General features: G+C 42.8%; 2 protein-coding genes across 5 annotated transcripts; both read left to right on the top strand.

The window, feature by feature from the left end:
• Positions 1-440: 440 nt before the first annotated feature.
• On the top strand, positions 441-18306 carry LOC308336628 (uncharacterized protein). Of its 4 annotated transcripts, none has more exons than XM_080794069.1 (4): positions 441-547; positions 10472-10589; positions 11034-11114; positions 12441-18306. In XM_080794069.1, the coding sequence occupies exon 4, from the start codon at positions 12693-12695 to the stop codon at positions 17055-17057; it is 4365 nt and encodes a 1454-aa protein (XP_080650195.1). In that variant the 5' UTR covers positions 441-547; positions 10472-10589; positions 11034-11114; positions 12441-12692; the 3' UTR covers positions 17058-18306. The 4 variants fall into 4 exon arrangements, with proteins under 4 accessions (XP_080650195.1, XP_080650198.1, XP_080650196.1 ...); XM_080794070.1 differs by having other exon boundaries at positions 477-551; XM_080794071.1 differs by having other exon boundaries at positions 537-555.
• A 1354-nt stretch (positions 18307-19660) lies between these two features.
• On the top strand, positions 19661-25677 carry pomp (proteasome maturation protein). The gene is made up of 6 exons (XM_080794261.1): positions 19661-19716; positions 21347-21444; positions 22453-22513; positions 23500-23601; positions 24555-24648; positions 25295-25677. The coding sequence occupies exons 1-6, from the start codon at positions 19714-19716 to the stop codon at positions 25360-25362; spliced, it is 426 nt and encodes a 141-aa protein (XP_080650387.1). The 5' UTR covers positions 19661-19713; the 3' UTR covers positions 25363-25677.
• The last annotated feature ends 753 nt before the right edge of the window (positions 25678-26430 follow it).

The following is a 26430-nucleotide window of genomic DNA, read 5'->3' as shown; positions in this document are numbered from 1 at the left end:
CTCGGGAATCACGTGTAGTTGATGTGTAGTTGTTCATGTGTTGTCCCATTTTTACAGTCTTTGATATGACCTGGCCAGGGATCGAACCCTGACCGTCGTTCACAGTAACAGACTTTGCATTGAGTTGAAAAAGATTGATTAAAGATAAAAGATTTTGTTGTTGAAAAAATCAAGCTCACACTGCATGGTTTATTTGTTTTGTACTGTCACTTACGGTAATTCTTTTGGCCGTGTTTGCTTGTCTTAGATATGGTTAGACCTGTCTGCTAGTTTCTCTCACACAATCTGGCAACACCGAATCTGGTTTCCTGGCAGGTGGTCACATTCCACGCACACACGCGTGTCCCCTGACAACTAAGTAGCCAATCACAGCGTGTGCGTCCCCCAGGCCATGGGATTATGAAAGATGTTCGTGGTCGTTTTCACACTAGTGTGACGAACTTTGTAGTAAAGAAAGAAAGAGCTAGTGACTTCACTGCTGCAGCAACCAGCCAGCCAACCAACCAACCACTACAACAACAACAACAACAACAACAACTGACACGAGGTGTGTTTGTTTATTGCATAAATTATTTGTGATTAATAGATCACTTTCTGTTGTTACCTTTTCTAAGTTCTACCGACTGTGGTGGTGTAGTGAGTCTTGTAACCAGCCCTCGGCCCAGGGACTCGGCCCTATTTTGGGCGAAAAGTATAGCACCTTTCGGAACCCATCCTTCATGGTTACCTTTTCTGTAGCTCTGGGTCATAGCTCTAATCGTCCCAAATTCAGAAATGGTAATCAAGGGTTCCGAAAGGGGCTAACGGTATACAGGCGAAAAGGTTCGCGAAAATTAGGCATACAGATACAGTAGTAGCCGATGGCGCGTTGTGAGCTATAGATATATTCGTCTTTTTTCTTTTTCCTTTTCATGTAATATAGTAAATATACTGTAGTATTTGGAATATTTTTTGAAAATACGGGTAGATAGTTTAAGTTAATAGCTGGATAATCTTTCTTTCTTACTTTCTTTCTTTCTTTCCTAAGCAACAACTATTTTTGACAACATAATTTCCATTATCATGATCATTGGTCAGGCTTTGTACAGTGCGAGCGTGCGTGCGTGGTGCTCGTCTCGTGCGTCACTGTCTGTCCCCATTATATGCTTTACCGCCACCCCTCTTGTAAAAAAGTGTAATGCTTAATTGGGTCGTCCACTCACAGTTAACTTTGTATTGAGTTTGTGCTTGAAATGTGCTGTAATTCTGCAAACTGTTAATAAATATTTCAATCAAACAATCAAAAACACGAGCAATGGATACAAATACAAAGCTTAGTAAAAAAATAATAATAATAACTACATAGAACATACATAAATAACATAATTAAATTAACCTTCGTCTTGACATCATGGCATTTTTGGGTTTTTTAAGTAGGCCCTTTCTTCCATATTCACAGTCAAGTCCCATCACGATGGTGTAATTATGTGGCGTCTGCCATGGTCATAATAGTGCAATTAATTATAATAACGGTGACTGGAGGTCATAGTGGGTATATACTTAGCCTAGAATGGTGGATATAGGCTATTTGTCATCATATTGGTGTAATTAGTCTAATGTTTTAATGGTCACATCATCATGATGAAAGTGGTGAAAGGTTCACACAGGGAAAGTTATTATCAGGCAGCTGCACGGGGCAAGGTGTGGCAGAACAGACAAGTCTGACTTTGATATGGTTTTTTCATGGTTTATTGAGGTTAGTTAGAAAGGTTGTAAATCTCTTTTTCGTGAAAGTGTGTGTGTGTGTGTGTGTGTGTGTGTGTGTGTGTGTGTGTGTGCGCGTGTGCGTGCGTGCGTGCGTGTGTGTAGATTTGCCATACTGATATTCGGAAGCCTGGGCCATGTGCATAAACTGACCATGAGTGGCCTAAGAATAGCTGGCATGACAATGAGAAAAGCCTAACAACTTGCCTTACTTGTGGAGAAGGAGGTGCCATGTATATCCTTAAGTGAACATGAACTGTCGACCTCGTTATATTTGTTTCCTTGTAAAAATGAATTGTGTGTGTGTGTGTGTGTGTGATCCCAGTGGTGTAAAGTAACTAAGTAACACGCTTTGTATACTTTACTTTAGTATTTCCAATCATTTTACTTCTGATCCAAATAGTCCACGTATTTGAAAACTAGTTTCTAGTTACTTTGTAGATTGCTATTATTATTAGGAAACATACAGTAACCACTTAAGGAAGCCCTATATACATTCTGGCCATTGAAAATAGCTGATCTACAAGCTCACAATGCGATGTGATGCATTGCGAGCTTGCATGTAGATCGTCTATTTTCACTTGTGAAATGGCACATTCTGCACAATAAGTACTTTCTATACTCTTGGTACATTTTGACACCAATAGCCTACTTTTGTACTTTTACTCAGGTACATTTTCAATTCCAGACTTTTACTTGTAACAGAGTATAATTATTTCCACATCGCAGTATATTGATACTTTTACTTTAAAAACATTTGAGTACTTCTCCCACTATACTGACTGTTAAATAATCCACACCCCACAGAGCAGTTATTTCAGTCTAGGCTTCTAGCCCAAGCAGCCAGGTACCACCCATGTTATATAAGTATTAGCTGGGAGACATATACTGTACACACCCACAGTTGGGCACATATCACACAGAATCACTCTCTCTCTCTCTTACACAACAGTGCGTGCACTGCACACAGTTCAATAATAGCCCAGAGGTAGAGTAGCTCCCGTAGAGCGGTTGGATGTGGCAGTTCGATCCCGGGCTCTATTGTCGAATGGTCCTTGTCTTCTCGAGCAAGACTCTGAACTCCTAATTTCTCCCGTGGTTTGCAGGTTGGTGCCTTGCATGGTCACAGATTGATTCCTCTGTGGTTAAAGGGCCGCTTCGCCCCTTTTGCAACCAGATCTTATTTTAACGATGTTTAGGACCCAAGAAACACTTACATTTTAGATATTTTAGTCATGGCGCCATGTTCATGACCAACATTTGTCAGGAAAATGTGGTCTCACTTCCTCCCTGTCACACCTCCACACAGCACAAAAGCAATTATGGTCATTGTAGGAATTCAGTAATCCAGTCAAACCTTAGTCAAACACACCAGACGTCATTCTTTTCCTGGCAATAGGGTGCACACATTTCAAATTGTGCTACTTTTATCTACTGCAAAAGTGCAAATACTATTATTAACATTGAGTGACTGCAGTTTCTTCCAGCGGTGAAATGTCCCTTAATAAAAGACGTGTGGATCAAAGAGATTTGTCTAATTTGAGGGCCATAGATTAGATTTAGACCGGTTAATATACGCTGTAACTGTGCTGCAAACAGATGTGAACTATAGGGCACCTAACATCCCTACTAGACTTCCAGAGTAGGGCCGTCACAATTTCAGGGGAAGATTAGCCTAGTTTTTACACAAATGAATATAAGCACATTTTTACAAAATTCTACTAATTATATTTTTTATAATTGACTAAATCACTAGTTAGAGCACCACGGGCTCCATTTTATGCCATGCTTTATCCTCAAGTAATAAACATTTCTGTGAATTACGCATTTAGGAGCTTCCACAATGCGTAAACGTTATGTTGCGGCCACACAACCCACTATTCATTTTGCAGACTCCTATATTTGCGTCTGGAGGTGTGTCTGTAGGCGCGTTGATGCGCTTTCCCTATATTTGCTATCTTATGCACACAGGAGTAGGACGTGGGAAAGTGCCTCTTCAAAACCACCCATAATATAATGCGTATTCTGTTTGATAAAAGAATGCTCTCCTGACTCTGAGACGGTGAGACCTGAGTCGGAGCTGCCTCGGCTTGAGTCATGTTGCACAATATTCACAGCTCAGAGGTCTCGTTCTGTCTTAATTCTCCACAAATCTCTATGATTGGAATTTTACTATAATCAGCTGTGTCAATTCCTTGTGCTTAATATTGTGTTCAATTGTCTATTAGATTTGCACAAGTGAGGCTGTGTGTTGGAGCTACTGCACACAAAACAACACGACCTCTGTATCAAATACAATACAATATATTTCAAGGCAGCAACGTGTGTCGCTCTTCCATGGCCATGGGCCATAGTTTAAATCACTGGGCATAATGTTAAATGGAATGCTAAATGGAAATGGAATGCTAAATGGAATGGCAGGTGGAACATTTGCATTTGTTTAGAGCCTTATCAATCGTACCAACATCAATAACTTAACATGATGGAAAGCAAAGTACAATTTCGTAACCCATTTTTCACCCGGTGCCAATTGCCTAAACTGTAATCCTGGGTGCTACACTCCCTCTGCCAACTGGGGAGAGTTATTCAAACCAGTTCCTTTCCCGTCCATCAGGCCAATATGCTATGTTCTTTTTTTTTCTTTATAATTTTTATCCCACGATTTTGCAACCCATTTTTCACCCAGTGTCAATTATCTAATGTAATCCTGGGCGCTACACTTCCTCTGCCAACCCGGGTTAGGGTTGGCAGAGGTTGCTCCCTTCTATGAGGAGTCCAAGCTGCTTCTTTTCACCTGACAGGGTGACATAGCGCGTGGAAGGAACACGTTATTCCAACCAGAACCAGTTCTTTTCCCCTCCATCAGCCAGGGCACCCCAGCTGGCCAGGGGAGGCAGTTTAGAGAAGTGGATTACTGCATGTTTTTTGTGAGGGTACCTATAGACAAATCCACAGAGGGGTGCCCTGGGCGCGGCCATTACTGAGGTGTAATCCATGGAGCAGGTGCTCCGTAGGCCAGGTGTGGCTAATCAGTGCTGCTGTGCTTAATGGTACACCTCAGTAATGGCCGCACCATGCTATGTTAACTTCCTACCTATCCTAGGCTATAGGGGACACAGGGTAAAATGGGGACACGGAAAAGATTCCACAGTCCACACAGAAAAGGCCCTTTTGCCTGCAGCTAGGGTAAGACAAAAAGCAAAGCATATTGAATATGTAAAGTCACTTCACTTGCCAACATCCTGTCACTGTGAAATGTTCCAGACATAGTCAGTTTAAGCCGGTTATGCAATTGGCCTAAATAAATACCTTGACTTGGATAGACACTTGGATACCGCTTTGAGATGCAAGGTTTACATGGGGTGACTTACATTTTTACCCATATAGAGTGAAGATATGTCAAGTTCAAAAATATTTACTAGCAGGTGCTAGAGACAATTGAGTTTAAAGAACCCTTAAAATAATAACCTTATTATTATTATTATTAATAATAATTTTTCTTTAAATATTAAACTAAAACTTAGTTTATTGTCTGTTGCCAATTAGGAAAGTATAGGGTGGCTGTGGCTCAGAAAGTAGAGCAGGTCGTCCAATGATCCCTGGGTCAGCGGTTCGAATCCCGGCTCCTCCTGTCCACATGTCGAAGTGTCCTTGACTGAACCCTACATTGCCTCCTACACTGCCTCCAATGAGTTGGTCGGTGTGAGCTTGCCACCATTGGTGGTGTGTGAATGTGGGAAGTAAGGACGCTGGCGTTAACTGTTTCTCCGCTTCTCCCAATGTATGAATGAATGAACCATTGTAAAGTGCTTTGAGCACTTGGAAAAGCGCTATAAAAATGGAAATATGGACATGAACGTTAAAGGGCACACTGTGTTGGTGGAGGCTGGCCTCAATGCCTTTCTTTCTTTCTTTCCTTCTTTCTTTCTTTCTTTCTTTCTTTCTTTCTTTCTTTCTTTCTTTCTTTCTTTCTTTCTTTCTTTCTTCCTTCCTTTCTTTTTTTCATCCAGCTCGGGTTGTTGACCAGACGGACTCAACTGCACAATCCTCAAGAGTGCATTCTTTCTCACTTACTAGTTACGATGGTATTTCTGACCACCATATAGTTGTTGGCAGCCATATTTTTCATACTGCAGTGCAGATACTGTACACTGTTGGCTCCGTTATCAGTGTTGTTTATGCAGGACTAATAATGTCCAGTCTTCTGCAAGCTCTGTGAATTTTGTTCTGTTTTGTTTCACAACCCATTAATTAAGACCTGGAACGTATCTTTGTCACTTTAGCTTTTAACCACTTTTAACCATTATTTTATACTATTTTCCAATAGCTAAATTGAAAAATAGCAGATAAACTCATAAAAAAATGTGTGCAAATCTTTGAATATTCTTTCACCTTCACAGTGAACATTTTAACTTAAAAACTTTGCTTCTTTTGGAATAACGTGTTCCTTCCATGCGCTACGTCCAACCAGGGAAACTCCCCCCTGTTAGGTGTAAAGGAGCAACTTGGACACTCGGGCATGAAGGAAGCATGAGTTAAGTCCGTTGCATGTACCCCATGGGGACTAGGTTGGTGGAGGGTGTGTAGAGCCCAGGATCACATTTGATGATTGACACAGGGGTGAAAAATAGGTTACAAAATCGTGGGATAAAAAAAAAAAAATTGCTTCTGGGGGGGTCCCCGAAACAACATGTTTTCAGATACATATAATATTTGCGGTCCTTGACATTAAAAGGCTTGAGCACCACTCATATAGAAACAGGTTTTTCAGAAAACTGTTAGGATTGAGAAGACATTTGTAGAATCGGGTCCTCAGGTCTTAAAGGACCACTTCACCACTTTTCAACCTATCTTCATATTGGTCCTCACTAATGTTCCTGATAAAATGCCACCATTTTTTCCTTTCGGTCTGTGAGGGAGGGCCATGGGCAGTTCAGAAACCTGTCCACCAGTGACATCATCGACGGAGAATCGTGCGTAAGCCCGGACCTCAAAATTGAGGTCCAGGGCTAGGCTAGGCTAGGCTAAACTTCCGCTCGCTCGAGCCATTGAGTTATAATTATACTTCCGGCAGTCTTCCAGGTGCTTCAAAACGCCACTGAGCAACTTCCACTGAAATGAATAGCAGGGGGCGGGGCTAAAGCTCCGGTTCGGTCTCTATCCTTTTATTACTGTAAGAGCCATTATGACCTAATGTTTTGCTGATTGACAGTGTCACTGCAGCTTGGTGAGTGTCTGGGCCAGCCCAGGTATTTAACCAGGCTCCTGATCAGGCACAGGTGTTGTCAGTGGCAGACGGCAGAGGCTAACAGTTTTCTACTGTGTTCAGGAGGGCTGGTCGCCTGTGTTTGTTAGTGTTTCTTTCTGATTATTGTATCTGTATGTTATATAGGAAAATGACTGCGGAAAATAAAGCAAAGTTAAACTCAACGGACACGTAAGAGCTTCCACCTGGCCGTCGGCAACCAGTAGTGACATTAAGTATAGGACTTTAGGCACTACAATTACTCTATGGTGTATATGCTCCAAACACTGAAACTAGAATTCGCAACATACAAAACATGGAAACATTCTCAGCATACTGATTTCAGGCCTAGAACTGGAACGGGAATTCTATATATCTGGATTTCATCCTTTGCCATGTGTGTACTATGTACAGAAGCCGTGTCCATGTCCAAGTGTAGAATTGGAGCTGTTAATCAGAAGCACGGTTGTCTAAACATACATGACACTTTATAGGACAATTCCATGATGTACAGTACAGTGTAAAAACAAATATATATATATATATACTCGAATCTTGGCCCATAAAAATTGTTCTGTGACCTATACAAATTGTTCCGTGACCTACAAATTCACTGTTTGGGAACTCACTCTTTGGGAAACTGGTTGAGTTGAGTTGAGTTGAGTTGAGTTGAGTTGAGTTGAGTTGATGTTGATGTTGATGTTGAGTTCTGTGACTGTAATAAAATGCACAGTTTTAATTGCTACAGTGGTATATTTTCAGGCTCTTGCTATACATAACGTCTTGATACCAGCTCCGCCAACTCCTCCGTCAGATTCATGAATAGATATTCCTCATTGAGCTTCACTAGTCATGTCATTACTTGAGCAGGCAATACATTACGTCATTTTGTCTTTAGTTAACGGTAAAACGTTGTTCCTTCTCCCTGCCTCGTGGCCTTTAGTGTAGCACACAGGGGTGAGATGACATAAGTGGGGCACTCGCGGTTGGTGTTACAAGTAAGACCCGTGTAGGCGGGAAGCGAGCGCAGCTGTTGTGGCAGTTGTTTTTCTTTTGTATTTTTTTTTTCATTTTTTGTGTGTGTGTCAATCCAGAAAACACAATTGCGGTAAATCGTTAATTATTTGTGTGAGAATTAATCATCAAATTTGTAACAGCCCTAGGTGTTACTGTTTACATATATAACAGGTGCTGGGTTACCTTCCTTGGGGGGGTATATTATATCTTTTTAATCGTTGTGATTAGTCACCTTTACAACGAGGTACAGCTTGTAAGTACCAGGCGTTCGTCTAATGGAGTTCGTCTAATAGGCAACACTGCTGAACTGTGGCTTGCTCCCCAAAAAATGTGTTAAACTGGCAATTGGTGGGATTCAACAACTCTTGCTTTTAGTTGCTTAGTGGATTGGATGATTGCACTCTCCCACAGAAATCAGGAACACATTTTTACACTTCATTAATTTTCCAGAACACTTGGCATGCCAGGGACGGTATCTCTCTCACAGTCACATGCAAGACATAACTTGTCATCATTGAAAGCAATCGCAATGCAGTGAGATCTCGAGATTCTGGAGCCAGTGGCGATCCGATCCCAGGTCTTCAGAATCTGGGACTTAACACCATCCCTCCAGGATGACAATGCTTGCCCCCCACTGTGCAGATCATAACTGGATATGGACATTTGTGTGTGTGTGTGTGTGTGTGTGTGTGTGTGTGTGTGTGTGTGTGTGTGTGTGTGTGTGTGTGTGTGTGTGTGTGTGTGTGTGTGTGTGTGTGTGTGTGTGTGTGTGTGTGTGTGTGTGTGTGTGTGTGTGTGTGTGTGTGTGTGTGTGTGTGTGTGTGTGTGTGTGTGTGTGTGCACGTGCGTGCGCGTGTGTGCCTCTGTCTGTCTATCTGTCTGTGCACAGCGAATCCCAGACACTGCTGGACTGATCATTGATAACCTTATCGACCGATTAACCGGTTAGTTGATTTAATCTGATAATCTTAATTTCCCCACAATGTCTAACATAAAAAAAATCTACCTTTTGGTTATATACAGAATACAAAGGCATATTTTATTCCTTAATCAAATATTTATTTGACCATTTTGAGATACGGGGCCCAGACAATGGCCTCTTTGTATGAGGAATGAAACTGAAATGAAAAGTGCACTGTCTTGTCTGTCACATCACATGCAAAAAGCAGAGACGTTTCTGTGGCTACCAAGGTGCGGGGGACATTTCTTTTACCGGCCCACATGCTTGTGTTCCTCGGCCATGCGTGCGCAGACAGCATTACGTTCACAGAAAACCACCCAAATGATAGTATTTTCACACAGTATTTTCAAGTAACCCTAACTGTTAAGTTTCATTGAAGAATTTCTTAATGGCGATTAATCAATGAACTATTAATAATATCCCCAGTTTTGGCCTATTACTCTATTTTTGTCATTTATCATACCCCTCACTCAGGCGACCCAGCCGGGGGTTGATCAGATCCCGACTTACGTCCCAGTAGCGAGGGTATACAGCTACAGGGACGTAAGTCCCAGTAGCCAGACGTAAGTCGGGACTTGATCAACCCCGGCTGGGTTGCCTGAGTGAGGGGTACTATGATGTTGGTAGACCCAAAACCCCATTGACCTCAGGATACGTCCCAGGTGCATCCATGCGATGTATTTTTAGTTATTTTTAGTTGTTCTTGTTTTAAGATAACCCTGAGAAAAACGTTTCTACACTGAGCGTTAACATAGGCTAACATGTTCCAACGTGCAGGCATGTGTGTTTACCTAATACTTATGTCTGTGCATACGAGGGAGTGTGTGTGTGGCGTGACTGCAGTGGTGGAAAAAGTATTCAAAGTGAAGTGAAAGTATATACATACTTAATTACAAGTAGATGTCCGGAATTCAAATTGTATACTCTTTGTGCAGAATGTCTCATTTCATGTTTTCAAATGTATAATACACTATTACTCTTTTGAAAATGGCAGATGTACAAGCTCACATGGCTATTTCAAAATGGCCAAAATGTATATGGAGTTGATGTGGTCACTGTATGTTATGTAATAATAATAATACATCTACAAAGTAACTAGAAACTAAAGTTTTCAAATAATTGTAGTGGAGTGAAAGTACAATATTAGCCTCTGAGGGAGCACCCGCTGGCCAAGTGGTCGACCTTCGCTGCATGTCTCTCCCCTTTCTCTCTCTCCCCCACTTTCCTGTCTGTCTTCACTATCAATGAAGGCAAAATGCCATTTTTTTAAATTATTATTTTGCCTCTTGAGATGTAGTGGAGTAGAAGTAAAAGTACTGAAAATGTGACATACTCGAGTAAAGTACAAATACCTCAAAATTGTAAGTACAGTACTTAAGTAGAAGTACTTAGTTACTTTCCACTAGCACTGCGTGACTGGAAGACATTTCTGCTCCGCTGAGACATTTGTTGATGTTTGATCTGACAGTGATCTGGCTCTCTTTGGATGCTTGTGTTGTTTATAGGGAGAGAGAGAGAGGGAGAGAGAGAGAGAGGGAGCAGCAGCACACTCCAGAGGGAACCATCACAGTCATGGAGATGAAACCTCAAATGCAGTCAACGGCCAAGAGAGGCTATACACAGGTGACGCACAGGCACATTTTAACCATTTATTTATTTCCACACAAAGGAGATGCATACAAGGACACAAAGGTGCAGTAGAGTTACATTTACAAATCCATGGCATGTGTTTTCAAGGTGCAATAGTGTCTCTCAGTACTCTATATGGGTACAAGTAACAGTGTCTCCGCCATATATGATGGCTGAAAGTTATCACAGAGACACCGCAGTACTTTTCCAGGCTTTTTGCCTCTTTTTTGGGGCATCCCAAGTTGTAGGAACCCTCTAACACACACACACACACACACACACACACACACACACACACACACACACACACACACACACACAGAGCTTTTTAATCCTTTAATTGTTTAATTGCTGGTTCTCTTCAGCTCTTGTTATCATATTATTCCCGTGATGACCAAAAGCATGATTCTTTATCCTCTGTTCTCATTCTGTGTCTAGAGCTGAGTTTGGAGGGCAGCTAGGAGACCTGCTGGGAGCCTCAAGTTCCTCAAGCCACAGCCCACCGCCTTGTCAACACGGGTAAGCAAGGAAATGGGGATAGGTCATTCATGGAAATATATAAAAAATAAATAATCCTGTGGTGCTGTGGTAAAGTTCCTGCCCAGCACCACGGAGGTGCTATTCCAACTGTGAATAACAGGCCAACGGTGTAGGAACTAGCCTATAATAGACGGAGGAACTTCAGCAGGGTACACACAAAATCCTGCTAAATATTGCCGTCTAATACAATATTCAAATTGCAGATTTGTCTGTTATTTCTTCTTGTTAACAGACAACTATGAATAACAGACAGACAGTGTATAGGAAGTTGGAACTATAGCCTATAAACGATGATACAATAAGGACGGAACAGAAGGAGGAATGCTGTCTGTCCCGTTAGACAGCATTGCTCTGAAAAATACTTAATACCTGCCGCCTCTAATGTTTCCTCCGAAAACATTACAGTTACAGGAAGCGGCCTACAGTGCAGTAGGCGTTGGCCTGTGAAACGAGAACACGAACAAAAGATAGTGTCATGTTGCTCCCCGTGGCATTATTAAATCATAATGTGCCATTATTATCATCTCGGCGTACAGTTGATCCTTTGGTGTCTATTTTACACGAAAACACTGAGCTGTTCTAATAGAATTAAAAGTAAAGAAAGAAGGCAATGTACACACACCGTATGATATTGTCCTGGGCTTTTATTAGCCGTTGTTCAAACTGGGGAAAGGCTTCATCAGGTTCCTGGGAGAAATGTTTGTTTGAAAAGAGGCTAATAAAACACGTGACGGGACATCATTATATTTTGTGTGCACGTGACTTCACTGTGTGTGTGTGTGTGTGTGTGTGTGTGTGTGTGTGTGTGCATGTGTGCGTGCATGCATGCGTGCGTGCGTGCGTGCGTGCGTGCGTGCATGCATGCGTGCGTGCCCGCACAATGCAGCACGCACAGTGGCCAATTTCTTAAGAATCACATAAATAATCATTAGACTAATCACAAAAAAATAAACAGTGTGGGCTTTTAATTGTTTGCAGGAATGGTGTGTGTGTGTTGGGTCGGGTGTCTCCCTTAGAAAACGTTTAGGAAGTAACCTGTTTGTCAAGAGCCGACGCTATTCAAGGGCTTGCAGTTATCGTGGGAACGTCGGATCTAGTAAAGCTTAAAAGCTCAGAAGCCACACACTGACTAACACACTACTACTACAAAACCGTAGTACAATGTAATGACGAATGTAAGATTGGCAAACTGTTATGTTATAATAATAGAAGGCACATTTCTTCAGGCATTAGTCAGCGGTTATCAAAATATACACAAAGTCTAGCATCAAGGCCACCTCTAGTAATGCTTCCTCTTTTTTACAGGTGAACGGACAGACACAGCTTTTGGAAAGGTACAAAGAAGAACAAGAACGAGCACCCATGTTGATCTGCAGTGGCCAAGATGCCGTCCTTTACCCCCTTCAAATATATTATCATTATAATGTTTCCTAAACACAACACCGAGGGACTGGTTTACTATATGTAAGCTCAAAGGATAGGACCAGATAAACAGCGGTTGAGACCACAGATTAGTGTGTGGAACTGTTGGACCCTTCTGTGTAAATATCCTCTACTATGGTGTCAGTTCTTTCCCCACACTGGGGCGGACGTCTCAGACGGAATAAGAGGGGCCTGGCGACCTCCGCAAATTCACAGGAAGCAACAGGGGACCCCGTCTCTCCAGCAAACACTGCACACGAACAATTACTGAGATTTCAGACCACATACCGCGGGGAGACGGGGTCAATGGACGGATCCCAAGCTCATGAGAGATCTTTGGGAAACAGGGGAACCGCTCTAGGCTGGTCTAGCAAGAGTGGTCCTCCAAGCTTGAATCTGGAGTATTCCACCAGGAGGCCAGTGATTCAGCCTTTCTATGTAGGCTTAGGTGAGTTGGACAACAGAGACATAAAAGGAAGTGATTCCAACGCTGAAGACTCAACTACACCTCCATACTCTCCTCTGTCTTTTACCGGCTTACATACACATGGGAGAATGTCACAGGCCAGTTGTCAAGGAGAATTATCACCTGTGAGATCCACGCCAACAACTACTGGCGTGCCCCTCTCTTTAAGAAGACTTAACTACAATTGGAGGAACTCTAGCCAAGCTGCAGAGTTGTCGCCAGCTTCTTCAAAAAACAATGAGCGAGAGAGCTCAAAGTTCCTTCCTTATTCATTGTTAACTTCTGATAGTAGGACAACTGAAAGCGGCACCATCATTTCACCACACTCCTCCCATCACAGCGAAACACATGGACCTAACGCTGCCCTCTCCTCCGCCTCACCCAACAGTGAACACTCGCAGGGCTCGTGCATTTCCCATAATGCTCAGGCGACAACGGCCTACCCAGCCCCTTCCTTCCCCAGAAAACAGACATCTATAACTAGTGGGCTCGCGGATCTAGAGAGAGAAAAGGAGTGCAAAGCTGCAGAAACGACTAACCCTGTTGTCTCTGAGACCTCGGTCTCACATCGACTTTCTCAATATGAGCGTTATGCTTTCCTGAAAAGCCAGGCGCTCCCCAGAGGGACCACGCTGAGGTCGACGTCCTGGTGGAAGCGTGTGACCCAGGAAGGCAGTCGTTCTTCTAGGCTCTGCGACACAGCCAGCGAAACGAGCGCGCCCTCTGTCACAACTCCCGCCCAGAGCGATGACCGTTCCCAAAGATCAGGCCGGCAAATTCCCGAGAACTTAGACGACAACAACAATAACAGAACTACTGAATTAGTTTACCAAGATAATCTTAACATAGCTTCTATGGCACAGAGAAATGCTAACACTATGACACAAGTCAATGTACACGATACAGCTGCTCATGACCCAGACTGGTCTCGCAGCAGACCTACAAATGGCTCAAATTTGAATAACAAGGAACGACAAAAGACGCATAGTTTGCCAGGTGTTTCATTAGGTTCTAAAATCAGCAGTTTTAGGGCCTCTCATAACCTGTGCCCCCTCTCATTGGATAGCAGCAAGTTCACAGACCAAGTTTTCGACAGTCATGGTAAATATCCTTTGTCTAGCCAGAACAGTAGCCAGAACACATCAAAGAAAGATAATAACACCCAATCCTCTCCACCTACATCCTCTAACAAACCACAGTCGCTGTCTCCACATAACGGCGTTGCTTCTGTATCAAAAGCCTACACTCCACACAGTCCACTAGCTCCTACATCCACGGTCCCAGCCGCCTCTCTGCCGCAATCCATTTCCCTTTTCCCCAAGCCAAACTATAGCCCTGTATCCTCCAGTCATGCCAACACAACATCCTCCAGCGTAACCACTACCCCTTCCACTGCACTTTCCGACTGTCCCGCCTCCAAGGTCCAACCACCCGACCCCTCGCCGCTTTCCACTCCCGTTTTTACCACTCGCCCCGCCAGCGTCACAGTCTTGTATGGCGGCCTCACTTCTTCAACATCTCCCAGTGTCGACTCCAACCGTTCCCCAAGAACCAGCTGCCACCCACGGGAAGGGAAGACGTTCACCAGCCGGCTCATCTTTTCGCCTGAGAAAACAGGCCCTCAGGTGGAGGGGAGGAAGGTGATACGAGTAACATGGCAGGACTCTGTGGATCCGCGACACTTTGAGGCCAACAAGGTACAGGATTCAGAGGCTCCGGCCGTCACACCGATGTTCCCATCGAGGCCTCTGCGAAGCCCAAGCGCTCCCTTCTCGCTCCTGAGACAGAGGCAGCTTTCTTCACCCTCTGCCTCTGTTGGTCAAGTACCCAGGAGAGACTGCCTGTCTCAGTACTCAGTTGACCATGGAGGAAGGAGTGCAACCCAGAGTCCTTCCGCTGACCTCTCTCCTGACTCTAAATATCATCATTGCCTGTCATACTCTGCATCATCGACAGGGACAGAAGCTAGGAACATATCAGTCCTCCGGAAGACTTCCCCGCCCCCGCAGCCACAAACTACCATTCCCTTACATCCTGACACAAACAGAACTTCACCCATTTCTGAGCTCACTTCATCGTCCAGTGACTCAGCCCAAATCCTTTCCCTCCCTTTCCAGAATGAGACAGGCATTCTGCGGGAGAGGTTAAAGGTTGTTGGAGCAGGAACGGATCAATTGAACAACAACGATGGCAAACTAGATAGTGGAAATTCCTACACGCCTGTTATCAGTGCGAAGCCACACCTGATACTAGGGGCTGATAAGGCACACAACTTTCCCTCAACGCGTGTTCATGCGGTCGACACAGTGTCTTGCAGGATTTCCAACAATGACATTACAACTGCTGTTGATTATGCCACACCCAAACGTTTGACGCCACGCATGTCAACCGCACGGGTTGCTGAGGAGACCGAGGTCAACAGAGGGCCTCTCTCTACACAGACCAGTGAGGTCATTGGACACCGACAGAGCTGCGGTGGCGAGAGCTGCTCAACAGAGAAACGGCAGCCACCCACGCCGGGAGCTGATCCGAAAGACAGTGACAGAATGACAGATGTTTTATGTCAAAGCAATTCTCTGTTAGAGACGAGTAGAAGTGAAAGCCCAAAGAAAGGCCTTTTCAAAGGGAAGAAAAGAGATAATGTTACCGGCGCACATAAAGCCACGCCGGGACCCAATCCCGTGTCAAAGTTTCAACTCGACAAAACGAGGCCAGAGTCAGAGAGAGGCCAGAAGGGAAGTAACAAAATGGACCAGGTCCTGAGCAGACTGAGGCAGACATTTCGCACACGACGCTTTGAAGATGACCTGCTCCCTTCATGGCGAGCAAAGCGAGCCTCCCCGACACACTCTAATAGCTCGTCAAGCAACGGTGAGGTCAGCCCCATGGCTGCCACGGGGGATGATGTGTTAAAGGAGGACACGGAGAGGGAAAAGAACATTGAGACAGAAATTAGATACATTTTCTTAAAAAAGAGCCCTGTGTTAAGTCCTGTTCAACAGATTAAAGATGTTTTTACTCAGAGACGGATGCCTGAAAATAAAAGCCAGGCTAGTTCGACGAGCCATAAACCAGAAAGGGACCAAATATTTCACAAAGGTGACCGTGCCGATTCTGAAACGACCAAGGAATTCGTCCATAGAGACTTCAGTGCTCCTTGGCAGCAGCTGCCCTGGAACGCTAGCCGATCTGCCACATTGCCCACTCGGTTGTCCAGGTTGTCCTCGCTCAGCCCTGGGAGCCCCTACTCTCCCATCTCCTCTCTTTCCTCCCTCTCCCCCTTCACCCCTTCTGACGACACGGACGACAGTGTCTTCTACAGCCCCAGCCTCAGGAAAAAGTCCGTCTCTGGCTTTAAGCTGGGAGGGGAGTATGGCTCAGTGTCTCCCGGAAGGGCCAGAGCGTCCACCTCGAGTGAAGGTCTGCATCATCAGAACTTGGATCGCTGCGCCTCCTACTCCTCCTGTGCAGACTTAAAGTATGGCATCTTGGCCGGGAGGTCCGTTTCCGTGAGTTCTGTGCTCTCCAGCCGACCCTCGGGACCCGGGCGCATTTCCACCGGATCCACAACAGCAGGCGACTGTCTCATGTCGTCTGTCCCCAGCGAGCCGGGACAGATGCGATCGAGATCGCTTCCTCGATGCTTCGCCAGATCCAGGTCCAACTGGAGCCCAGAAGGCGCAGTTCCTACGCCTCTAAATACTGCAAACGCAAAGCCACGTGCCCTCTGGGGTGCCGGGAATGTGACCACTCCTCCCTTTGCATGGGATACAGGGGGTTCCCTGACGGAATCTCCGTCCCCTCCCTGGTCACCAACCACCAGGCGGATGTCCGTGTCTGCTAGCCCTTCTAGCCCGGCCTCCCCTGCTTCTCCGATAATCCCACAGGACATTGAATCCATCAGAAGCCACTTGCCCTCCAAGGGATTCATCTCTTGCCTGACATCCTTCGAGGAGTCATCGGACAGCAACTCATCAGATTCAACCACTGATGATGAATATTACTTGGAACCAGAAAAGGAAACAGAACTGTAACAGAGCAAAGGAACGCCAAAGTTGAAATTAAGTTGGTACAGCAACAGTTGAGAACTCAACATGAGAAATGTCGCCATTTGAACCAACTCTGAAGCCCAATTTATGCTATGCTGGAAGAAGAAAAAAAGTGAGAGAATATTTGTCATAACAGAAAAAAAGTGTCGACTCACATTGACGCTTTTCTTCCCCACTTGAAAATTATGTCATCTTTGTGCAGCAACAACAGGATACTTTTTTGCCAAAGCATAAATTAGGCTTGATTCTGAGAGCTGTATAAAAGTAATTTGTTTGAAAAGTGAATTAATTACTGAATGAGGTGCTTCAGGGCTTTCTTGTATCTCCTCTGTACTGTCTAAACAAGTAGAAAAAGCTACTCCAGCAAAGCAATGAAGTGATTCAGATGTGCTTTTCTACATAGAAAATAGACATATACTGTAATAGAAGGTAGACTGGCAGGATTTGATCCAGGCAGAGACAGTTAAAGGACCCTACTGTTGCTAAATCATGTGTAGCTAGTTTAATTTAACAGTTAATCAAACTAATCAATTTAATCAAGGATATTGTATTTTTTGTTTAAGAAATATAATACAGTAGCAAAACAATAGCAAAGATAGACAGTCTACAACACAGTGCGAACTTGTAGATTGGCTATTTTGACTATTTTAGGTGGTAGCCTAATTGGTAAATGGTTAACCTGACTAATCAACGTAGTCGCTTATTACATTAATTAATTTCACCTTCATGAATATACAGTCATTGAATGAAAATGTCTATCCTCCTTAATGCAACAGAAATATATATTTAGAAGCAGAGAATGATAAGGTGGGTCTGACCTAAATGTTTGAATATTACACATATCAAAATGTTGCAATTATTTCTAAATACATACAACTGTGTTACCATTATGGGTACAAATGGATACAGTAAGTATTTTACATTGTGTATGTGTGATAGCACATAATGGTGGAGAGATTGAGTTACTGAGGGAGAATGTTAAGTCATAATTTATCAATGATTAAGCAGTTAAGGATATAGGATATTGACTCAGCACAATGGTGTAATCATAAAAAAGCGTGGACACATTACTGTTTTAGCATAATGTTTTCACAATGGCGTGCGTGTTTTCACACTAAATTATAGATTTTTACTAAATGTAAATATTTGGAGAGTTTGCTATATTGTTTTTTCAACTCATGTCACTTGATCAAAGCACTGTAAATACAATAAAACATAAAGCTGCTTCATCTTCACACAATGTGTAGGGTTTTATTGGTAGGCTATCTTTATTAACTCCATAATTCAAATGTTTTCTATTTCTAAGTCATTGGAACATCTATGGCCCTGGCCCCTTTGTACAAGTTCTGTGATGCATACCGTATTATCATTGTAATAATTTAACACAATATAACAAACATTCACATGATGTGGTTACATGTTGAGCTTAGAGTATATACTATATAGTGTCTGTATACTGTAACACATGTATCTGTAACATCTGTAAATACCCCTACTTTATTGTATGTCAATACATTATTATAGGCCACAATTGACCGTTTTGCAAACTGGTCCGTCATTCACAGTCTTCTACTGCACTCTAGTGGCAGTATGGTGTATCTTCATCTTCAAGAATCTTCGTCGGCTGAGGCTGTTCTTTCCATCAACACTGCCTTTTTTTTAATGAACCGTTTATGTTCAAAGTCAAACATTAATCATCACAAATAAGTTAAAAGTCCAGTCCAGTTATCTTATCCTGTCTGATCCAGCACACTATAATTACTGAGCTGTTGTGCTAATTAAGAGAGAAACCTGTGGTCGACTTGTTTGGGAAATTATACAGAACAAAGAAAGAATGTTTGTTTTTGCCATCTTTGTTGAAGAGTCTGAGCAATTATGTTTTAGTTTATTTTATGCCAGTACTGGCATACAATTAAAAATGAACACGTGTTCATTTTTAGTTGGCTTAGACTATATAGTTTAAGTAACCTAGGCAGGCCTTCAGTTCAATGGATTGTTCAAAGACTGAGCTTAAATCAGAATTTGCTACAAAAAGTAACACTAAAACTAAGTTGCTAAAATACTTTTAGTCTTATTAGAATTACTAAAATTACTAGGTTAGGTTTCTGGTTTAGGTTTATTCTAAGAACAAAGAACCTTTTTTGTATGGTGGGGAACGCTCCCAAAATCAGTTGTCTTCACTTTATAATTTCACAATTCATTTCAATGGCTTGGTTGGTCATGATGGAGAAAACAAAAATAAAAATGTAACTAAACACAAAAAAGGGGGCACCCGGATTTGAACCGGGGACCTCTTGATCTGCAGTCAAATGCTCTACCACTGAGCTATACCCCCGACACGACAACGGCAGACATTCAACCCTATTTATAACTGCGGCAGCGGACTAACGGGCTAACGTCACGCATACGTCCTATTATATAATTATTTTATTCATTCGTTTATTTTTTGGGGGGGTGTAATAAAAGCATGTTATTATTAAAACATATCAAAGAACGTATAGTACGAACAATAGAATATCATTATTGTATTTTATTTTATTGTAATATATTGTAAACAGGAAGGTCAGACTCGGAATACGTCACACAGCCGCACCGGAAGTGTAAAACACCGAAAGCTTACGGCTCAGCATCAAACGCAAACATGGTAGGTTAACATTTCTATATTTTACAGTTTATTATCATATTAAACATCATTAATAACGATGTTTACATGGGTTGTAGTGCAGGGTGTATGTATATCTATCTATATCTTATTTTTTGGTGCTGTGTGCTGCTCTGTACTTATCGGCACTATAAATGTGATTAGTCACTCGTTAGCCGCGTTGCTAACGCTAATGGACAACAAAGTCCTTCTACTTGGTCAAATCCTTAGAACTGTTGTTTACAGAATTATGCAATGTGTTTACAAACGTTTTTACAGGTATAACTTGGATTCATTCATGATCGTGTCATTCATTCATTCTGTGTTTGTTTGGCAGATATCTGAGCTGTTGCTAAGCTTCTAGCCTGGTGAACTACATTCCCCAGCAATTCTCATCTTACATTTTAACTCCATTTAACAACCATTTAAATGAATACTCATAGATGAATACTTGTGTCAACATCAAATGGATTTCAGTCAAATGCTCTACCACTGAGCTATAATAACCCCAATGCATGGACATTTAAAGCCCTGAACAAGGAGAAAATAAACCCTATGTTTGGCACCGCTATCTATCTATCTATCTATCTATCTATCTGTCTATCTATCTATTCGATTCAAGTGTCAAATCACAACGAGTTGTCTCTCTCAAGACACTTTATGTAGAGCAAAAAACTGACAGATCCCACCCAGACAGAGCAATAATTATTGTAATGAAAAACTCCCTCTTATTTTGGAAGAAATGTCAAGCAGAACCTGACTCGAGGGTGGGAGGCCATCTGCCTCCACCGTGTCGGGGGAGAGAAATAGAAGGAGAGACAGGGAGGCAGGGAGGAGGAGATACAAGCAAATGGAATACTGAATCCCTTGATGCACAACATGATGAGCACCATTCTGTTAATTAGTTTACTATGTCGAGTTGAGCAGGTCCAAATCGCAGGTGGGAGCTGACTGACCGTAGATGTGGCGCTCAAACTCGGCAATCTATCTCCCAGGGGTCTAGTCCAGGGTTTCTCAACGTTTTTGGCTGGGGACCCCCGAAAATGCTTTGGCCATGTCTCTTGACCCCCACCACCAATACAAATTGTCTGCTACAAACAATAACCTTAATAATAGAGAAAATACATCATAAATAAATACTGAAACCAGATTAAATCATTAAGGAAAGTTTACTGTACTTTGTAAACTTTATTTATTTTTATTTATAATTTGGGAACCCCCCCAAAATAATTTCGGGACCCCCGGCTGCGAGATGTCGCGACCCCCAGGTTGAGAAACCCTGTTCTAGTCTACTCTATTGCATTGAAAAGAAGATAGACTGAGACCTCATTGTTGGGCCCATGCCGTCATTAAGCCACTGCAACCCACTTACTCAGACTAGATTGCATCCAAATGCCTCCCTCCCTCCAATGGAATGAGCCAACCTGTGTTCACTCACTTCACAAACATGCTCAATGTAATTTAGTTCTCTGCAACCATGCAGCTGTCAGGATAACTAATGAATTAGTTAGTTGTGAGCTGAGCAGTAAATAATTTACGAGCGGTATTTAGATTTAACCTTCCTAGGAAATGGAAAGGATTGACTTAAGCTTGAATTTTCTGCATACATTTAGTTTTTTTCCGTTCTCCTCAGGAATCTCTTGGCGTCAGCTCCCAGCAGAAGGACAGCGTACCAGTGACGGGCTTTGGTCCACATGCTGCTTACGGTGTTCAGGACACGATGCGTAACGGGTGAGACATTAGCCATACTAGCATCTGGGTAATTAGTGTGGTTGCTTTGCTATAGGACACTTTTTCCTAATCACTGGGTCGGGTCTCAGGACCCATTTGTGGCTCGCAGTCATGTTGTCTTTATTTTTCGTTTCCTGCATTATTTCAAAAATATTTAAAAAAATAAATAAACATATAGCTCCCAAGTCCCCCAAAACCACTCATTTGTACAGTCCAGATGTGAGACGGTGTTTATGCCAATTGTGATCGGGGCAATAATTGAGACAGCTGTGCTGTTTTATAATGAAAGTAGTTTACTAGTAACCAACGTATCCAACATTGTGGGGAGGGCTAGACAATAGATTGAATTCTCCAACATCATAGAAAGGCCTTTGTTAAGGCAAGAATATGAAAAATCCAGTTTTTCACATTTTATATTTGAACAGCGCAAGGGTTTAACGATATGCTAAACCCTTATTGATCCCCAGAGGTAAATTAATGTCATAGCAGCAACAGGGGTAAGAATTAAACACACGAGACGTACAGATAAGAGCAAAAGAGTCAGATGGATGATTGTTGTTGGGACCGAAATGTTTGTAGTCAAATAAAGTACTGTTTAAGCTAGTGCAGGACTTAATTTTTTCTCATGTTGCACTGGTTGCTTGCGCCTGTCTTAGGTGTGCAAAAGAACATTTCGCTTTGGTAGAGAAATTTCCAAGAGAAATGAGAGAGTCAGGAAAACATCAAGTAATATGTACACAGCAATGTATGCAATGGGTTTAGAGACCAGGATTACTGCATGTTCTTTTTTGTCAGGGTACCTACCCTAGGACACACGGGGAGAACTTCCAAACTGCACACAGACATGCCTTTTTGCCAACCCACATAGGGTATGGCACTGATGGCGCGGAGTAGAGAACATGCCCACGGACCTTCTAGCTGTGAGGGGACGCCATCGCTACTGACCTCACCGCCGTGCCCCCTTCTGAACTGACATGTGGTGTGTGTGTGTGTGTGTCTGTCCTCCAGGTTCACCAATGTAAAGAATGAACTCCTTCCCTCTCACCCCTTGGAGCTGTCAGAGAAGAATGTAAGCATTCTCACTTTTGATGTCTGTCTCATAATCCCTAAATCTAACCCTCAGGCCTCAACCATATTCATATAAGGGCTAGATGACTCCTGTGCTGCTGCTAGGTATATGAAATGGAGGTAAAGTCACCAAATGTAATTCTCGCTATCACGCAATTCCAGGCGGCAGAATGCACTGGAGTCAATGAGAGCTTAGTGACCAGCTCATGAACATGAGCTACACAAACAATATTTCTGAATGACTGAGATCTTTTGTAAAGTAATCGCTTCTGGCAAAAAACAGAAGACATTATAACACATTATTGTCTGCTGTGTTGCTTTTCGATGTGTACACTGTGTAATTTTATAGAGGTATCTAAAGAGCAAAAAGTATTTTCTGAACATGCCAAGTGTCGTAAGACTGTCCACCGTTTCCTATCTGGCAGCCAAATCTCGCGATACCCCCGGAACAGAAACGATACCTGCTGCTGTTTAAATCCTCAAATAAAATGATGCACTGTGCACTCTGTGCACATCGAAAAGCAAGTGATTAGAAAACAAACTGTGATATATGTCTTCTTTTATATGCCTGCCCTGAACCGATTTATATGACACGGGTCTCAATGGTTCATAAATATACAAATGGCATTAAGCAAGACGAGCATCCGGAATCATAGCCATGCTGATAATGTTGTGAATGTAATAAAACAAAACGTTTGTAAATCCGTCAAGATTTAAGAGTAGTTTTGTTTGAGCAGATCACCAGTTGACTTTTGCAAGATGGCCGCCGGTGAACTGTGCCTTTCTTATATATATATATATATATATATATATATATATATATATATATATATATATGTGTGTGTATGCTCTCAACCCCCCAGTCTAACAATAGTGTTTGGGCAGGGCTTATTCTTGTCTCTCTAAACCAACCATCAACCAAATGTTGCACACTCATGTAGAAAAATCTTACAATAATTTGTATTTTTATTTATTTTTTGTTTTCAGTTTCTGCTCAACCAGGACAAGTTGCATTTTGCCACAGTTCGAAACATCCAGGGTATCCATGCTCCACTCAAGCTACAGATGGAACTCAGGGCAGCCAGACAGGTACTCCTAAATAAATAACCTCAATCGGTGGAATTTAACCTAACCCTAGAACACTAAACTAATTTGTCAATCCATCACTAAAACAGAGTATATTTACCCAATGTAATGTATTCCATAAAAAAATATTTCTCATCAAAATATATTTAAGTACAGCAATACATCGCAACTTGAAGTTCTCTTTTGCGTCATGTCCAGGGGGGATGTACTTGCACACACAACAGGAGATGGTCTTCTTAATGTGCCACATGAGGCTACGTAACGACCACACAAGTGAACCCTATCATTCCTGTTCTTGGCTTTTCATAATTGTACGGTTTTACTAAACTACACCTCAAATTTAGCAACTCCCACTGCAAAAGGGGTTATCGACGGGTGAGACGGTGACTTACTCAAGCATATATGAAACACGTTTATTACACCCGTCAACCCGACACCCGTCAACAACAATGTCCATTCTCCTTCTGAACTGCGGCCAGTCGTGGTGCATATTTAGTTTAGGCTAGTCATTGGTTAGACATGGGTTACGGTTAGGTTTAGGTGTGCTGCCCCGTGGGAGGTTAGGTTTAGGGTGAGGGTTTGAGATAGGTTGTAGTTGTAGGACTAATGACTGGTCCAACCAATGACAAGTCTAAACCAAAAACTGTCTAAACTAAGTACTGCACCCGGCCAGTCCATGCGCAAATGTGCCTACCATGTGCGTGACCACTACTGCCAGAAGATGTCACTCTTACACCACTCAATACAAAATAAAATAGAAAACATAGCAAGGAAATGTTTATATCAAAAATGGGATAAAACCACACAATAATCCATGAAAATAAAACGAGAGAAAAACATTTGGTGAAAATATCATATTCACAAGTTCACACCGCGTCGCACACGTCTAATGGGGTGCATTTGTGACAGTCTCCTCATCTTCACTTCTGCATTTTCCCGTGTGTGTCTGTCTCTAGATCCAGCGGTTGCCATTCTTGCAGAGTTCCAACCTGGCTCTGGACACGCTCCGAGGCACCGACGAGAGCATTGGTTTTGAGGACATCTTCAACGGTGAGTTTGCCATGGCGTAGTGTCGTCTGACTGAGCCACGCCAGACTAATGCCAAGGCGTAGTAGATATTACTTGAAAATAACATCACCACGTAGATATTAGTCTGGAACTTCTGGGGGGGGAAGCTTTAGTTCCAAGGGGCAGTTGCAAACGGATTCCAACATCATAGCAAAAAAGTCTCGCATTGACTAGTGGGCTCTTGATTGGTCACCCACAGCTCTTGAGTGAGCGAAATGCACTGTAATTCAAACTGAGGAGTGCCAGACCCAATCTCCTCAGGGACTTTATTGTTCCTGTGGTAGATTTGTCTGGTTTCCAGGCTATCACCTTTTGGGCCACACTGTTTCATCCGGCACTGCCAACTTGGTGTGTATGTGAGTAGTAGCAGTTGGGTGTGCTAAATACTGGGAGCTGATGGCGGTTGCTGTGCCCCACATCGCAGTCAATCTCCCAGAGTTGTAGTCTAGTGCATTGGAAATGGAATAAACTAATCGCGCGCGCGCCAATACAGTCGATGCCTCTAAACTGAAATAGAAAACATGGCTTAAATGTGTGCTTAAAGTCAAAATGAAATAACGAATGAAAACAACATTGGTTTGGGGTTTCGTGTGTTTTTAAGAGTGGCCGCTTTTCATTTGTCTTCCAGATCCTGCTCTGAGCGAGTCCATGGGAGACCCGCACAGGATGACCGAGTACCAGCTGGGCCTGTTGTAGAAAGATTATTAGTCTGCACCGTTTTTGTTTTCTATAGAGTTTAGTTCAGGTTCCTTACAAGTTTTCAATAAATTGTGTCTTATGTTGAGTTCCTGTCGGGCAATGGCAGGAATCCTGCTTGCATGCGACAAGATGTTCATCTCCACTTAAAGATCTCAGTTATACGGACTCTTTAGTCGGTTCTTTAGGTCATTCATCTTCTGTTGACCCGGCATTTGAGATGCATCAACTGCTGTGAGACAGACGGCATTCCTTTGCTGCACTGTTGGATTCCTTTTTCTTTCTTTTTTCTAATAAATTGAATACAAATCCTAACTGTATGGAATATCTGCTTGTGTGTACTGTAGCTGCAAGCCCATGTGATGTGTCAAATTCCTGATGTTCAGTGTTGCGATATCAATATCATTCTAGCAAATGAACAGCTTGGCTGTCTAATTTTTTTTTTTTCAGGGACCCCCCCCCTTACCGCAGGCTCGGATACATGACTGCGTGGTACTCCTGGGAATATCTCAAGGTTGGCAGCTCTGAAATGGTCTTTCATAAATCCCATGGATCTTATTTTCTCACGTGTCATGTCTCTGTCGCCATGACTGATTTCAGTCATTTGGATTCCATAGAAGCCAGCATATAGTGCAGGGGTGACCACACTTTTATGATGTGAGAGCACTTAGAATGGGAAATAGAGTAATCTAATAGCAACACTCTTGAAAACAAAATATTGCATTGTGAGTTTGAGCATACAGGCCCCTTTTGTAAATCAATCAAGTCACCTTTAACCCATTCTGACCTGAGATCAGATTCATACGAGGTTTCCACTGGACACACACTGGTCTGATGAACCCATTCTGACCTGAGATCAGATTCTAAAAATGTCAGTCGCTCTTCGATTTTTCAAAAAATAGCAGACCTACAAGCTCGTAGCGCGCCACCGAGTGGCGCGCTACGAGCTTGTAGGTCTGCTATTTTTTAATAGCTAAAGCATAACATGATGCTAACACCAAACTGGGTGCCCGGTCAGAATGGGTTAACTCAAGTGGCAGATGGCAAAAACAGTTTTTTTTATATATT

The sequence above is a fragment of the Protomyctophum bolini genome, assembly GCF_963924005.1.
Source record: "Protomyctophum bolini genome assembly, chromosome: 21".
Classification (NCBI taxonomy): Eukaryota; Metazoa; Chordata; class Actinopteri; order Myctophiformes; family Myctophidae; genus Protomyctophum; species Protomyctophum bolini.
This window is presented reverse-complemented; position numbering and strand designations above follow the sequence as displayed.

What these genes read in the sequence shown, in the direction of transcription:
- pomp (XM_080794261.1), top strand. An exon ending in TGGAGCTGTCAGAGAAGAAT is followed by an intron (nt 22,514 to 23,499) that starts GTAAGCATTCTC and finishes TTTTGTTTTCAG; the next exon opens with TTTCTGCTCAACCAGGACAA. An exon ending in AACTCAGGGCAGCCAGACAG is followed by an intron (nt 23,602 to 24,554) that starts GTACTCCTAAAT and finishes GTCTGTCTCTAG; the next exon opens with ATCCAGCGGTTGCCATTCTT.
- LOC308336628 (XM_080794069.1), top strand. Translation starts at nt 12,693, where the DNA reads ATGGTGTCAGTTCTTTCCCCACACTGGGGCGGACGTCTCAGACGGAAT.